This window comes from Sus scrofa, chromosome 10 (genome assembly GCF_000003025.6).
Source record: "Sus scrofa isolate TJ Tabasco breed Duroc chromosome 10, Sscrofa11.1, whole genome shotgun sequence".
NCBI classification, from domain to species: Eukaryota; Metazoa; Chordata; class Mammalia; order Artiodactyla; family Suidae; genus Sus; species Sus scrofa.
In genome coordinates, this window is record NC_010452.4 from 47,882,607 (window position 1) to 47,896,796 (window position 14,190).

General features: G+C 47.0%; 1 protein-coding gene across 15 annotated transcripts in view; it reads left to right on the forward strand.

Annotated features, from left to right (window-relative positions):
• FRMD4A (FERM domain containing 4A) overlaps window positions 1–14,190 on the forward strand; it is a 664,082-nt gene that overhangs the window by 497,740 nt on the left and 152,152 nt on the right. For all 15 annotated transcript variants that reach the window (XM_021064221.1, XM_021064222.1, XM_021064223.1 and 12 more), the window contains one exon: window positions 9,928–10,020. In XM_021064221.1, the coding sequence (XP_020919880.1) occupies window positions 9,928–10,020 (93 nt within the window). The remainder of the gene's footprint in view (window positions 1–9,927; window positions 10,021–14,190) is intronic.

Consider the following 14,190-nt stretch of genomic DNA (forward strand, 5'->3'; position numbering starts at 1 on the left):
AGTGCCTGGGCCCTAACCCCACAAAGTCTGATTTAATTAAATCTCATGTCATACATTTTAAGGATTGTTTGTTGAATACACTGTAAATAAATATCCCATGGGGCATTCCCATCATGGCTTAGTGGTTAATAAACCCGACTAGTGTGTTAGGATGTGGGTTTGATCCCTGGCCTCACTCAGTGGGTAAGGATCTGGCATTGCCACGAGCTGTGGGGTAGGTCACAGGTGAGACTCAGATCTGGTGTTGCTGTGACTGTGGTATAGGCCGGCAGCTGTAGCTCTGATTTGACCCCTAGCCTGGGAACCTCCATATGCCGCAGGTGTGGCCCTAAAAAGACAAAAAATAATAATAAAACAAATATAAATAAAAGGGATGAAAACCTTAAGTATTTAGGAAGCCGAGGCATAATGATAAGAAACTTGGTTAGCCATTATTGCATATTTTAAAAGCCGAGTACAGTGAGACTGCACGTGCCAGTTAAAAAAAATGAGTCTTTCTTAACCTCTTTAATCACAGGCCCTTGCAAAATTTAAGTTATATTCCCTCACCCCCACAAATATTTACACACAAAGTAATTAATGCTTCAGTTTTAAAGGGTTCACAGACACTTTGAAGCCAGAATCTAAGTTTAAGAACCAATTAAGGATTTTTTAAAACAGCATGCGATATCCTAATTAATTGAGTCATTGATGGATACTTTAAAGGAAGTGCGAATTATCCAGATAATTAAGGTCCAAAATGCCCCCTCACACTAGAAATGCATTAGTAGACCCATTGTCAGGACAGTGGGAGAGAATTACCTGTTTCTGCAGTATCCTTGAGTCCTGTGTCCCTTGGTCCCAGGACTGGCATTGGCTAAGTTATTTTTCCCCCTTTTTGGCCACCCCTCAGCATATAGAGCTCCCGGGCCAGGGATCAGATCCAAGCTGCAGGTGCAACCTAAGCCACAGCTGCAGCAACACCAGATCCTTAACCCAACATCCCAGGCTGGGGATCGAACCTGAGTCCCAGGGTTCCCAAGACACTGCCAATCCTATTGCACCACAGCAGGAACTCCTGGAAAGGATGCAGTCGATGAGCATCCTGGTTGCAAGTTTATGTACAATTTAAAAAATCAAGTAGAAAAGCCATATTCCAGTTGCAAAAGAAACCACCACAAGATGCAGCTCTGGGAATCTAACTTATTTAGAAAGAGGTTTGGGATTTCCAGTCATTAAGGGCTCCGTCCTGTGAGACTGAGGAGAGGATCAATGGCTACCACCTCGGCGCCTGGGTCATCAGAGCTGCTTCTGGGAACAGGGCATTCAGCGTTCGGGACCGTCTCGGAGACGGCTGGCATGGACCGCAGACATCCCGGCAAACAACAGTCCCTTCTGTTCAGTAAACAGAAAAGGGCTTCAGCAGAACATTCCCTGTGTGCAGCTAAGATAAGCAGAAAAGAAGGAGGCAACCAGAGGGGCCTTAGGGACCCCGACTTTCTCCTGACCTCTTCCTTCCCAGAGCAGGTGGTCCTGGGGACTGGGATCCTGGACCCGGTGAGCAGAGTGAATTCTCACTGAGTATGGACATGGTTTAGGTAAGGCCAGAGCAGTGCCTACACATGAAGGGCAGTCGTGGAACCTATAGCAATATTGATCTGTAGGGCTTATCTGAAGCCAAGGGATTCTGTTTCTTGGCAAATGTTTATTTAGCATCCACTCTTGCGCCTGGAGATACAGAAGTACCTGACCTTTGAAGCCTTGGAGAGCGCGTATTTTTAGTCTAGACGGTAAAGATTAAGATACAGCATAGGAATTCCCTAGCTCAGCGGGTTAAGAACCTGACATAGTGACTGTGAGGATTCGGATTCGATCCCTGGCCTCACTCAGCAGGTTAAGGATCTGACATTGCTGCAAGCTGCGGTGTAGGTCGCAGGTGCAGCTCCAATTCGACCCCTAGCCTGGGAACATCCGTATGCTGCAGGTGCGGCCGAAAAAGAAAAAGATACAGTGTAAACGGTGCTAGAAAAGAAAATTTGGAATAGCCTTGAGAGGACATAGTGGAACAGACAGTTCTTTCATGTAATAAAACATTAAAAGCATACATTCAAATGGACAAAATAGCATGACTGATTTATCCTGGCTGTTTTGTCTTAGTCTTTATCTGAGTGTGTGTGTGTGTGTGTGTGTGTGTGTGTGTGTGTGTGTGTGTGTCTATCTTGCAGGCTCTCTCTCTCACTCACACACCACATACTTGAAAGGCACGATTTGAGGGATTCTAGCTAAATCAGTATCCCTGAGCTGTCCTTGATGAGTGCAGGTACTTTTGATTCAAAGACAATGAATAGTGGGAGTTCCTGCTATGTCACTGTGGGTTAAGAACCTGGGCGTCGCCTCCAAGGTGGCATGGGTTGGATCCCCAGCCCAGCACAGTGGGTTAAGGATCCAGCATTGCCGCACCTGTGGTGTGGTTCACAGCTGTGGCTAGGATCCAGTTCCCGGCCTGGGAGCTTGCATATGCCACGGTGGGGCCAAAAAGGGGAAACAAAACAATACAAAATAAAGCACTGAATAGGGACATCTCCTTGCTTTTGAAGAACTCCCCAGCCACCCTCTCCATCCGGTGACATCTATAAGCACCTCAATGACTTGGTCTGGCTTTCTTTGGACATGCATGCCATATGAATCAGTAAAAAAAAAAAAAAAAAAAAAACCCACGCTAAAAAGCATTGTCTCATTCTCCCCTGAGATCCAAGAAATGATGGCTTCATAGGGATTCATCACACCTGCACCCTTCCATCATCCTCTATGAACAAAACTGTCCTTAAAGCCATCTCTATTGAAGGTGCCAATGCTTGGACCAAAAATCTATTTGTATTATATATAGAAGCTAAAAGCCATCGGTTCAATAAATGCCTCCAATTTCTGTTGCCTGGAAGCAATTGCATATTTATTACTGACCTAACAGTTTGACCTATTGCAGTCATAAACCAAATGGGTGTTATCTTGCTCAGCTTTAAAGATAGTTATCAGTTAAGCAATAACAAAAATACTCTGAATGTATCTGCTGAGACTTTTTTATTTTTTATTTTTTTGCTTTGTTATCAGCAAATGCACTGATGTGAATTCTCAAATGAGAAATCAATGAGATAATGAAATCCAAGCTATCAGGCATCTCTTAGTTAAACCGTATAGAGAAAATGCTTCCCAGCCCACCCTAACTTAAAGGGGAAACATTTTTTAAAACAGATTTGAGGAAGAGATTGGATGCCGGGACCGCGAGGTGTTACACAGGAAAGAAAAAAATATGGACAGCGAGGAATCCTTGCTGTTATTGGGTATAGGAAATGTGACTGAATTTGACACAAAGAACAGAAAATAGTTTTAACAAACTGAAAGTAGGGGCCTCAGAACTGTGGTTTCCTGTTTACTTGTTAATTTATCTCTTAGCTTTTGCCCCAATATGGGCAGTTAGTTACCCTATGGGACCTGGGGTGAGTCCCTTTGTAACTGACTTGAGTAGAGAGATTTTTTTTTTTAACAGGCACATCACCTGAGGGTCCTGACAAGCCAGGTACCCCTTTCTGCAGGTATCAGAACCCTGCCAGTGTGTGTCGGGGGGATTCTGGATTCCTTGTTTTTTCTGCTTTTTGACCATTTCTTTCTAGTCATTTCATGGCTTCACAAATGCTAAACCAATATATGGCTGGGAACCAAGGAGTTTCCAGTTAAATAGCTTTGTCCCTAAAATGTCCTTATTTTAAAAAGTTTCATGTAGGAGTTCCCGTCGTGGTGCAGTGGTTAACGAATCCGACTAGGAACCATGAGGTTGCGGGTTCGGTCCCTGCCCTTGCTCAGTGGGTTAGCGATCTGGCGTTGCCGTGAGCTGTGGTGTAGGTTGCAGACGCAGCTCGGATCCCGAGTTGCTGTGGCTCTGGCGTAGGCTGGTGGCTACAGCTCCGATTGGACCCCTAGCCTGGGAACCTCCATATGCCGCGGGAGCGGCCCAAAGAAATAGCAAAAAGACAAAAAAAAATAAAAAAAATAAAAAAATAAAAAGTTTCATGTAGGGAATGACATCACCTGGGGAGGGGGATCCGCCCGCCCATTTGTGGATGATGAATGAAACATGGGTGAAGAAGATGAGCAGTGAGCAAACCCAGTAGAGTGGGGTCCAAGTGACATCCAGGTCTGAGTCTCTTTAAGCAGGGGGTCCCCACTTTCAAGGTCTCCACCAAGTGGATTATGGTTCCCAAAGGCTTAAGTGGAATCCCCAGCGGTCTGAGCGGTCAGAAATCCTGTGCCCTTGGGGGGCACTGAGGATTTCTTAAGCCTGGCCCATTGGCAGATCTTGAGGGCACAGGAAGGACATTCCACCTCTCAGTTCCTCCTTGTTCCTTGAGTTTGGGGCCAGAGGAAAATCCCTGGGGGCCATTCTAGTCTGTCTCTCTTCAGCGGATCCTAAGGTTTTTCCCACCAGTTTCTTTATCAAGAATTATTGCCAGACAAGACCTTAAATCTGCACGGCTATTGGATGGAGCTTTTGTAGATTCTGTATGTATTGAGCAGCACAGGGCCAAACTCACAGCCAACGTCTTTCCATCTCCTCTGTGACCCTGAGGCCTCGGAAATCCTCCCTTTATGTAACTCTCAGACCCCAAGCCTGTATTCCCTAGAATTAAATCACCCTGGGGGCCAGTTCCCAGAGAACAGGGACAGCTCTTACGCCCCAGGGCCCACCAGAACTATTTATACTGGCTAATGCTAAGCCGTTTCCCATGCCTTTTCCATGAAAACCCCAGTGAAGTCTCTGGCCTATGTCTTCTCTGTATCCCGTTCTGCTTACTGACCAACCCTGGTGCTTCTCCCCATGGCCCTGCATGGTGTGGCTGCCCCTCATTTCTAGGGAACTTGGAGGAACATTAAACTCTCCCTTAGGCGTTCCCCTCGTGGCTCAGCGGTAACAAACCCAACTAGGATCCTGGAGGACAGGGGTCCAATCCCTGACCTCACTCAGTGGGTTAAGGATCCCAGCGCTGCCGTGAGCTATGGTGTAGGTTGCAGACGAGGCTCCAATCCCTTGTTGGTGTGGCTGTGGTGGAGGCTGGCAGCTGTAACTCCAGTTTGACCCCTAGCCTGGGAACCTCCATGTGCCACAGGTGCAGCCCTAAAAAGATTAAAAAAAAAAAAAAAAGTTCCCTTCAGTGGCATTGACCCCTCTGTATTGTCACTCAGTTATCTTTATAAATTAAGATCAGGATGCAAATCAACTGCTTTTGGAGGCAGTCACCCAATAATGAGCAAGGATTTTTGAGGCCATACTATGTGCCAAGTGCTGTGCTAAGTTCTGGGGATGATTTTTTTTTTTTTAATGTTGAAAACTTACAACCTAGTTAGAAAGACAGGCCATATTTTTAAAATAACAAATTGCTCTAGGCTGTGCTAAACACCTTGCAGATAACACAAACCAGAAGCTCTGGAGACATTTGAAAGAAACTCTAGATTTAGGCAATCCAGGAAGACGTCATTAAAAGTAAGACTTGAACTTGGCCTTGAACAATGGCCAGCATTCAGATAAAGAGGATGGAGAGACTGTTGCAATGAGGAGAAATTGCAGGGTCAGAGTCCTGGGGTGAGCATGCATATGGTGTGTTTGCAAGAGGCTGAGCACACAGAGGATCCTGGGAGACTGGCCATTTTCGGAGGCAGTAAAGGAGGGGCTGTGGCTTATCACTTCCTGATAAGGGGCTCTAACATTTGTTTTAGCACCTTCCGACTAATCAAAACTACACACACTGTAACCTTATTGGGTAGATCTCTCTGTATTTTTCAGGTATGAAAAGTCTATTGCAGAAAAGTGTGTATACAGAGTAAGTTCCATGGACTTGAGTGAGTGCAGCCACAGAGGTGTACTTGGGATGGGGCGGGGGGGCAGGCATGAGGGTCCAGAGGCGGAGCCACAGCCCAGGCTGATGTGTGGAAGGGGTGTCAGGGAAGACTTTCTGGAGGAGACACAGGAGAGCTGGGTCCAGAAAAATGGGCCCACCTTTGCTGGGCAGTGAAGGATGCTAGGGGCATTCTAGGCAGAGGGAACAGCATGCATGAAGGCACAGAGCTTTGAAACAGCATAAGCCCCGTGGGGCATTGTCAGCCTTTCAGCTGAGACCGGAGACAGCACTGGCATCGGACCTTCTGTTTCCAGATCCCGTGTCTTATTGGACCAGAATTTATCCCACCTTTCTGGAAGATGTTGGTCCAGTCGTTTTGCTTAGAAAACTTCTTTTTTCTTTTTTCTTTTTTTTTTTTTTTTTTTTTTGGTCTTTTTAGGGCCACACCTGCGGCATATGGAGGTTCCCAGGTTAGGGGTCAAAGTGGAGCTACAGATGCCAGCCTACACCACATCCACGGCAGTGCAGGATCTGAGCTACATCTCTGACCTACACCACAGCTCACGGCAACATCGGATCCTTAACCCACTGAGCAGGGCCAGGGATTGAACCTGCAACCTCCTGGTTCGTAGTCGGATTCGTTTCCCCTGCAACACAATGGGAACTTCTCATTCTTTTTTTTTTTTTTCTTTTTTTAATGTTACTGTACTCAGAGAAGAATAACCAAACATGAAAGATAACGTTAATAGAAAAAAACTTTTTGTCTAGGTGAAGATTCTTGGAGGAGGCAGAGGCTGGGTTCCTCGGGTGAACAGTCTACAGAAGCAGCTCTCATCTGCATCCCCAGGGCCAAAGGCTTGGGCTTAATGGAAAGAGGGATTTGGTTTTTTGTGCAAAAGGCACAGTTGGAATGAAGTCTCCACTTGGAGGCTTCTTGAGTGTTTTCTCTCTTTCATTTTTTGGAGGCTTGGAAGAACAAACTTTTCTTTATCATTTTTTTTTTTTTTTTACACCCACACCTGAAGCATATGAAAGTTCCTGAGTTAGGGGTCAAATCAGAACTGCAGCTGCCGCCCTATGCCACAGCCACCGCAACGCCAGATCCGAGCCACATCTGTGACCTACACTGCAGCTTGCAGCCAGATCCTTAACCCATCAAGCAAGGCCAGGGATCAAAGCCATATCCTCACGGACACTATGTCAGGTTCTTAACCCGTTGAGCCCCATTAGGAACTCCAGGAGCAAACATCTTAATACAGTGATACAGCAGCTTTTGGTTCATAGGTGCCCACCTTTCACGGGGGCGTATATGTTACAGACATCAGGGTTCGGCAGCATCAGGCTGAGGCAATATTGTGCAGTTGCACATGAGCTCACTAAGTAAAGTGACAGTTCAACATGAGCTCACTAAGTAAAGGTGACAGTCGGACGCTGAGTCCTCTGGGATGATGGACTGGGCGTGGTAAGGAGGGGACAGGAGGAGGACAAGGGCAGATTCTTCTGCTCACACTCGTTCTGTGATTCTGCCTTGCTCTTCAAGACCAGCCTCCTTGATGTGTCTCCAAGGTCCCAGTCGTCACTCTCTCTCTAGCTTCATCCCTTTCTACTCACGAGATACGGCAGAGCCAGGTTTTTTCCCACCTCCGGGCCTTGGCACATGCGGGCCCCTCTGCTCGGAAAGTGGTTTCCCCTTCCTCTTTGCTTACATCTTGTCATTCTTCCCATCTCCAGCAAACAAGCAACCCTTCTTGGACCTCCCCACCCCCGTCTGCCGGGACTAGATTGGGTCCTTCTGGGTTCGCATTAACTCCGGGTCCTCATACTATTAGGAATTAGATCCTGAATGGTGGCTATAGTTGCTGAGTGTCTCCTAACAAGAATAGATGGTTCAGGGAAATAGGGACTGTGTCAGTTTTGCCGATGGCGGCATCTCCAGCCCCTTATTTGGAGGAGGTGGTTAATTCATATTTGTGGAAGGAGAGCAGACAGGGAGGGAGGGAAGGGAGAAAGAAATGCAGAAATGTCCCACTCTTGGGCATCTATCCGGACAAAACTCTACTTAAAAGAGACACGTGCACCCGCATGTTCATTGCAGCACTATTCACAATAGCCAAGACATGGAAACAACCCAAATGTCCATCGACAGATGATTGGATTTGGAAGATGTGGTATATATACACAATGGAATACTACTCAGCCATAAAAAAGAATGACATAATGCCATTTGCAGCAACATGGATGGAACTAGAGAATCTCATACCAAGTGAGATGAGCCAGAAAGACAAAGACAAATACCATATGATATCACTTATAACTGGAATCTAATATCCAACACAAATGAACATCTCCTCAGAAAAGAAAATCATGGACTTGGAGAAGAGACTTGTGGCTGCCTGATGGGAGGGGGAGGGAGTGGGAGGGATCGGGAGCTTGGGCTTATCAGACACAACTTGGAATAGATTTACAAGGAGATCCTGCTGAATAGCATTGAGAACTTTGTCTAGATACTCATGTTGCAACAGAAGAAAGGGGGGGGGAAATGTAATTGTAATGTATACATGTAAGGATAACCTGACCCCCTTGCTGTACAGTGGGAAAAGAAAAAAAAAAAAAAGAAATGCAGAAATGACCCCGTTTGTATGTCGTCACAGCTTTCCGTGGTTCCCTGTTTAAAATAGCTTCCATGAGGTCAAATGGACCCACACGAAACTGCACAGGTTCAAATGTACAGTTTCCTACGTTTTGATGTGTGGGTGTGTCTGCACCCATGAAAGAGAATGAACATCTCTGTCACCAGTGTTTCCCGTGTCCCTCTGATCCTCTCCCCATCCCCCACCGCGCCACCCCGGGATCTGGTCTGCTCTCTGTCACTGCGGATTAGTTGATACTTTCTGGAGTTTCCTATAAATAGAACCAAACAGTCTGTACTCTCTATTGTCTGGCTTCTTTCACTCAGCGTAATTATTTTGAGATTGTCCTGGTGGTTGTGTGTATTAATAGCCCATTGACTTTATCACTGCGTAGTAGTCCATATTCTATAACTGCACCATCATGGCTTCACTCCCCCGTTGGTAAACATTTGGTTTGTTTCAAGTGTGGAGCAGTTACAGATTAAGTGAACATCTGTGTGTCGAAGTCTTTGCAGGGACATGTGCTTTCATTTCTCCTGGCTGAAATACCAAGGAGCAGGGTGGCTGGGTCATGTGGTAGGTGTAGGCTTCATTTTTATTTTATTTATTATTATTATTTTATTTATTTTATTTTATTTTTTTTTGCTTTTTAAAGCCATACCTGCGCATTTGGAGGTTCCCAGGTTAGGGATCTAATAAGAGCTGTAGCTGCCGGCCTACACCACAGCCACAGCAACACAGGATCCAAGCCGCGTCTGCGACCTACACCACAGCTCACGGCAACACCAGATCCCTGACCCACTGAGTGAGGCCAGGGATTGAACCTGCAACCTCATGGTTCCTAGTCAGATTTGTTTCCACTTCGCCAGGACGGGAACGTCTGGGCTTTGTTTTTAAAGAAACTGTCTCTCATTTGTTTCTCACCCCATCTGTTTCCAGCAGGATGTTGTGAAGATTGCTAATATGGGAGTTCCCATTGTGGCACAGCAGGTTAAGAACCTGACTAGTATCCATGAGGATGCCGGTTTGAACCCTGACCTCACTTAGTGGGTTAAGGATCTGGCATTGCCGTGACATGTGGTGTAGGTCACAGATGCGACTTGGATCTGGCATTGCTGTGGCTGTGGTGTAGGCTGGCAGCTGTGGCTCTGACTCAACCCTTAGCCCAGGGACTTCCGTAGGTGTGGCCCTAAAAAGAATACTGTGTTTTCATTTTAGGACATGGACGGTGGGTCTCAAAGCCGCGACTTTGATTGTCATGCAGCATCTCCTGCTGACACCATATTCCCCTGATAATTCCTCTGGGTTCTGCAAATACTGAGAACTTAATAGTGAGGTTCACGTGGATCTGGGGGCCAGTGCGTTCGGCTGCACATTTGCCTTCGTGTCAAGCCCCAAAGCCCTAACCCCTGGGTCTCTCTTTTCCTCAGGGGACACTTAAACTGGCTTCAACTCGATCGAAGAGTCTTGGAACACGACTTTCCCAAAAAGTCGGGACCAGTGGTTTTATACTTTTGTGTCAGGTATGTACCTTGGGTATGCATCCTTTCGCTTTTTTTTTTTTTTTTTTTTTTTTTCTCCTTTATCAGAAAAGTCTGGGAGGGTCAAGCGATCAAAGGAAAGAAAATCACGTTGTCTTGGTTTGTTGCCTGTAATAGAGGTCAGAGTACAGCTACCTTCCCAGCACACATAAATGAAGGGTGTGAGTGTGTAAGGCACACCAGCGTGTGTGCCCAGGCGCATGGGCTTGTGCTCTGGCACTAGGGTGCTTATGTGGGATGAAGATAAAACCCTTGTATTTCTGGCTTTGGGGGAGAAAGAGGGTGTACATCTCAAACGAAACTGGGTCTCTTTAAATAACACACACCTGGAGTTCCCGTCGTGGCTCAGTGGTTAACGAATCTGACTAGGAACCATGAGGTGGTGGGTTCGATCCCTGGCCTCGCTCAGTGGGTTAAGGATCCAGCGTTGACATGAGCTGTGGTATGGGCCGCAGACACGGCTCGGATCCCCCATTGCTGTGGCTCTGGCGTAGGCCGGTGGCTACAGCTCCGTTGGACCCCTAGCCTGGGAACTTCCACATGCTGCAGGAACAGCCCTAGAAAAGGCAAAAAGACAAACAAACAAACAAACAAACAAAACACACCTGTGTATTCTTTCGGGGGCTTTTGAAGCTGCATAACAGAAGTCTGTGTCTTCTTTCCTCCTGTCCCAGGTGCTACTTGGCCTCTTGAAACTTCTCTGTTGTGGAGTTCTCATTGTGGCTCATCAGTAATGAACCCAACTAGTATCCATGAGGACTTTGGTTCCACCCCTGGCCCCACTCAGTGAGTTAAGGATCTGGCCTTGCCGTGAGCTGTGGTGTAAGTGGCAGACGCAGCTCAGATCCAGTGTGGCTGTGGCTGTGGTGTAGGCCAGCAGCTGCAGCTCTTATTAGACCCCTAGCCTGGGAACTTCCATATGCCACAGGTGCAGCCCTAAAAAAGCGGAAAAAAAAAAGAAACTTGTCTATTTTATCCCAGATAGGAATAGTGGAAACCCAGCAGCAAACCACAGGTTCATGCGTTTGCCAGTAAGGAAGGCTTTGACATCATAATATATCAGAGACAGTGGGCATTTTCTGTGCATTCATCTATTGTAAGAAGTTTTATTTTGTGACTGCGGAGAATTGTATGCCTCTCTTTGCAACAATCTTATGAAGTTGACCAGACTTACCCTTTGGCTTGGCAAAAGATTGTGTGAAGACAGAGAGGAAGTCATGTCACGAGTTCAAGGGCAAAGTACAGATTGTGTGTAGCCAAGCCAGAATCTGAGCCCCCAGATTTAGTGGCTCCCTGAGCACCCAGTCTGTGGAGCCACCAGGCTGTTTCTGTCCTGAGCCTTCCTTGCCACACAGCTGCAGAGGTATTTAGATTCAAATGCCTCCGTCTTCCAGTGGACACTAAGCCTTCCATCCAAGGCGTAGAACTCTTTTGAAACATGTGAACAGAGGATTTCCCTCTGGCCTGCACTGTATGTGGCAACGTCACTGCTATGACTCTGGTTTGATCCCTGGCCCTGGAACTTCTACATGCCGTGAGTGCAGCCTAACCGTAAAAAATAAAATAAAATAAAACATGTGAACAGAAATTCAAGAGCAGGACACACATGCTTTACAATTCAGTGCTTCCTAAAGAACACAGCCAGGAATGCAGTTTTTTGTTTGTTGTTTTTTTCTTTTTTGGCCGCCCCGCAGCATATGGAGTTCCCAGGCCAGGGAGCCCATCCATGCCGATGATGCCAGATCCTTTAGCCCACTGTGCTGGGCCGGGGATTGAACTTGCATCCTGGTGCTGCAGAGATGGTGCTGATCCCATTGGCCACAGTGGGAACCCCCAGGAATGCAGTTTTAGACATAGCCATCCTGATACCATGAAAAGCACCGTCAGAGGTAAAGGGTCCATTTCACCGGCAGGAATATGTGTCTTTACTCAGCTGGTAGAGTAAATTGAAACATGCATTGAATACTTTTTTGATTTAACAGCTACGAACCTATCAGAGCTCATCTGAGCCATCCCTGTCACTGATGAGCGTGACTTCTGTGTCCTAGTCCCGACAATGGCATCTACGTTTTCTCAGATAAATGGAGAAGTCGTCCAATCAGACAAAGAGGAACGGTTCCCCCGGAAGGGGCGGCAGCATCAGGGGAAACTTGGTGGAGCTTAAGCATTTTATTAACTTCCTGTAATTGGAAGTGGATGCATCTCCTGGTCGTGTAACAGGCGCCCCGCTCCTTCCGGGTACCTTTTGCACACATAAGTCAAGAGGAGAAAAAAACGGGGCTGGTTGCATATTCGTTGTTGTTTCCAAGTATCTGTTATGAGCCTAGTTATCTGTGGATTTGAGGGACCAAGCCTTGGAGAAAAGCTTGGGCCACTATGAGCCTGCCTGGTTGAAGTTGTTTGTGGCTGCGGATCAGTGTCCAAATCACTCTAAGGTGACGCCCTCCCTGGAACCAGCTATGCAGTAGAACTAGAGACCTGGGGACATGGTGATGAGAAACCCAAGGAGATGCGTTTTCCTGGTTGGCCAAAGCAGGCACCTCTCAGAACACTCATTGGGAAAACACACTCCAAGTCCACACTCAGGAGGCCTTGCAGAAATACCGCCACAAAGCAGAGCTTTCTGTTGCTCACCCTACGAGCAGATGTTTCTGGAGAGCCCCGGGTTTCCATTTCCAGTTACCTCTTGGCCACATTCGACAGGTCCAAAGCCAAGTTCATCATCTTCCCACCCCAACCCCAAGCCTTTTGGGGTCCCATCATTATCCATTCCATCACATAGGCTTGTATCTTCAGGTCTGTCTTCCTTTCCTCTCCCTCATATTCTTACAGGCATTAATTCCTTGCTACTACTTCCAAAATCTCTCCCCACCCTTCCCTCTCCTCTTTGCTACCTGAACTCAGGCCCTCATCTTCTGTCACTTCAAGTTATATAATAATTGAATATAGAATAGTGCAAGTTATTACAACTGCCTCACGGGGTGGGTACCTCCTTGGCACTGGCCATGGACAATCCAGGCTCCCAGACCCCCCCCCCATTCTCCTTAGCCCCCATTTCATGGGGGGGCTAAACAGTACAGTATCAAAACACTGATGGAGTTCCCATTGTGGCTCAGCGGGTTAAGGACCCGGCTAGCATCCACGAGGGATGTGGGTTCGATCCCTGGCCAGTTAAGGATCCGGTATTGCTGTGAGCTGTGGTCTAGGTCACAGACGTGGCTTGGATCTGGCGTTCCTGTGGCTGTGGCATAGGCCAGCAGCTGCAGCTCCAGTTGGACCCCTAGCTTAGGAACTTCCATATGCTAAAGGTACAGCCCTAACAAGAAAAAACAAAAAACACTAATAGTTTGTCTCCTATAGAGAAGAGGCACATTGTCCTTTGGGGTGAATTCTGCCCTTTTCCCTTGATTTTTGGCCTGGCAAGGGCTTGCAGTTTATAACCCGGTGCCTTTCTGGGGACGTCTATAGGCTATTTTCTCCAAAGGAGTGGCACGATAAATTATCTTCATAAAAGACCCAGACCTTGGATTATCCTAGAGTCCCTAAAAGAGCTCATGTCCAGCTGGGCTGTGTGTACACGCCGACCTTTCTAAACAAGAGCCCAGCTGTCCATCACATGTGCATCTACGAAGCAGCCTGACGCTCCAGCCCCTCATTGCTGTTTTTCCCTTTAAACATCTATACGTTACACCCATATAACATGCACAGTTGTATAGGAGAGTAAAGGCAGAATACATGATAAAAGAGACATGGAAAAGATTGGCTGCCTTAAGCCAAGATTTAAGAATTCTCTTAATAGAAATCTTAACCCTATGCCACCGTGGATCAACGTTTAGGCTGCCATCCAGCATGGCTTGCTCCTTGGCATTTATATATTCTTTTGCTGTAATGCATATTCAGAACATCTGAGAGTGACGTCAGAATTACGGCCTCCTTTCAACTGATGAGAAACTATAAGACCCATCGTGGCTCAGCAGTTAGCAAACCTGACTAGCATCCATGAGGACACGGGTTTGATCCCTGGCCTCGCTCGGTGGGTCAGGGATCCGGAGTTGCTGTGAGCTGTGGTGTATGTCACAGATGTGGCTCAGATCACGAGTTGCTGTGGCTCTGGCATAGGATGGTGGCTCCAGCTCCGATTGGACCCCTAGC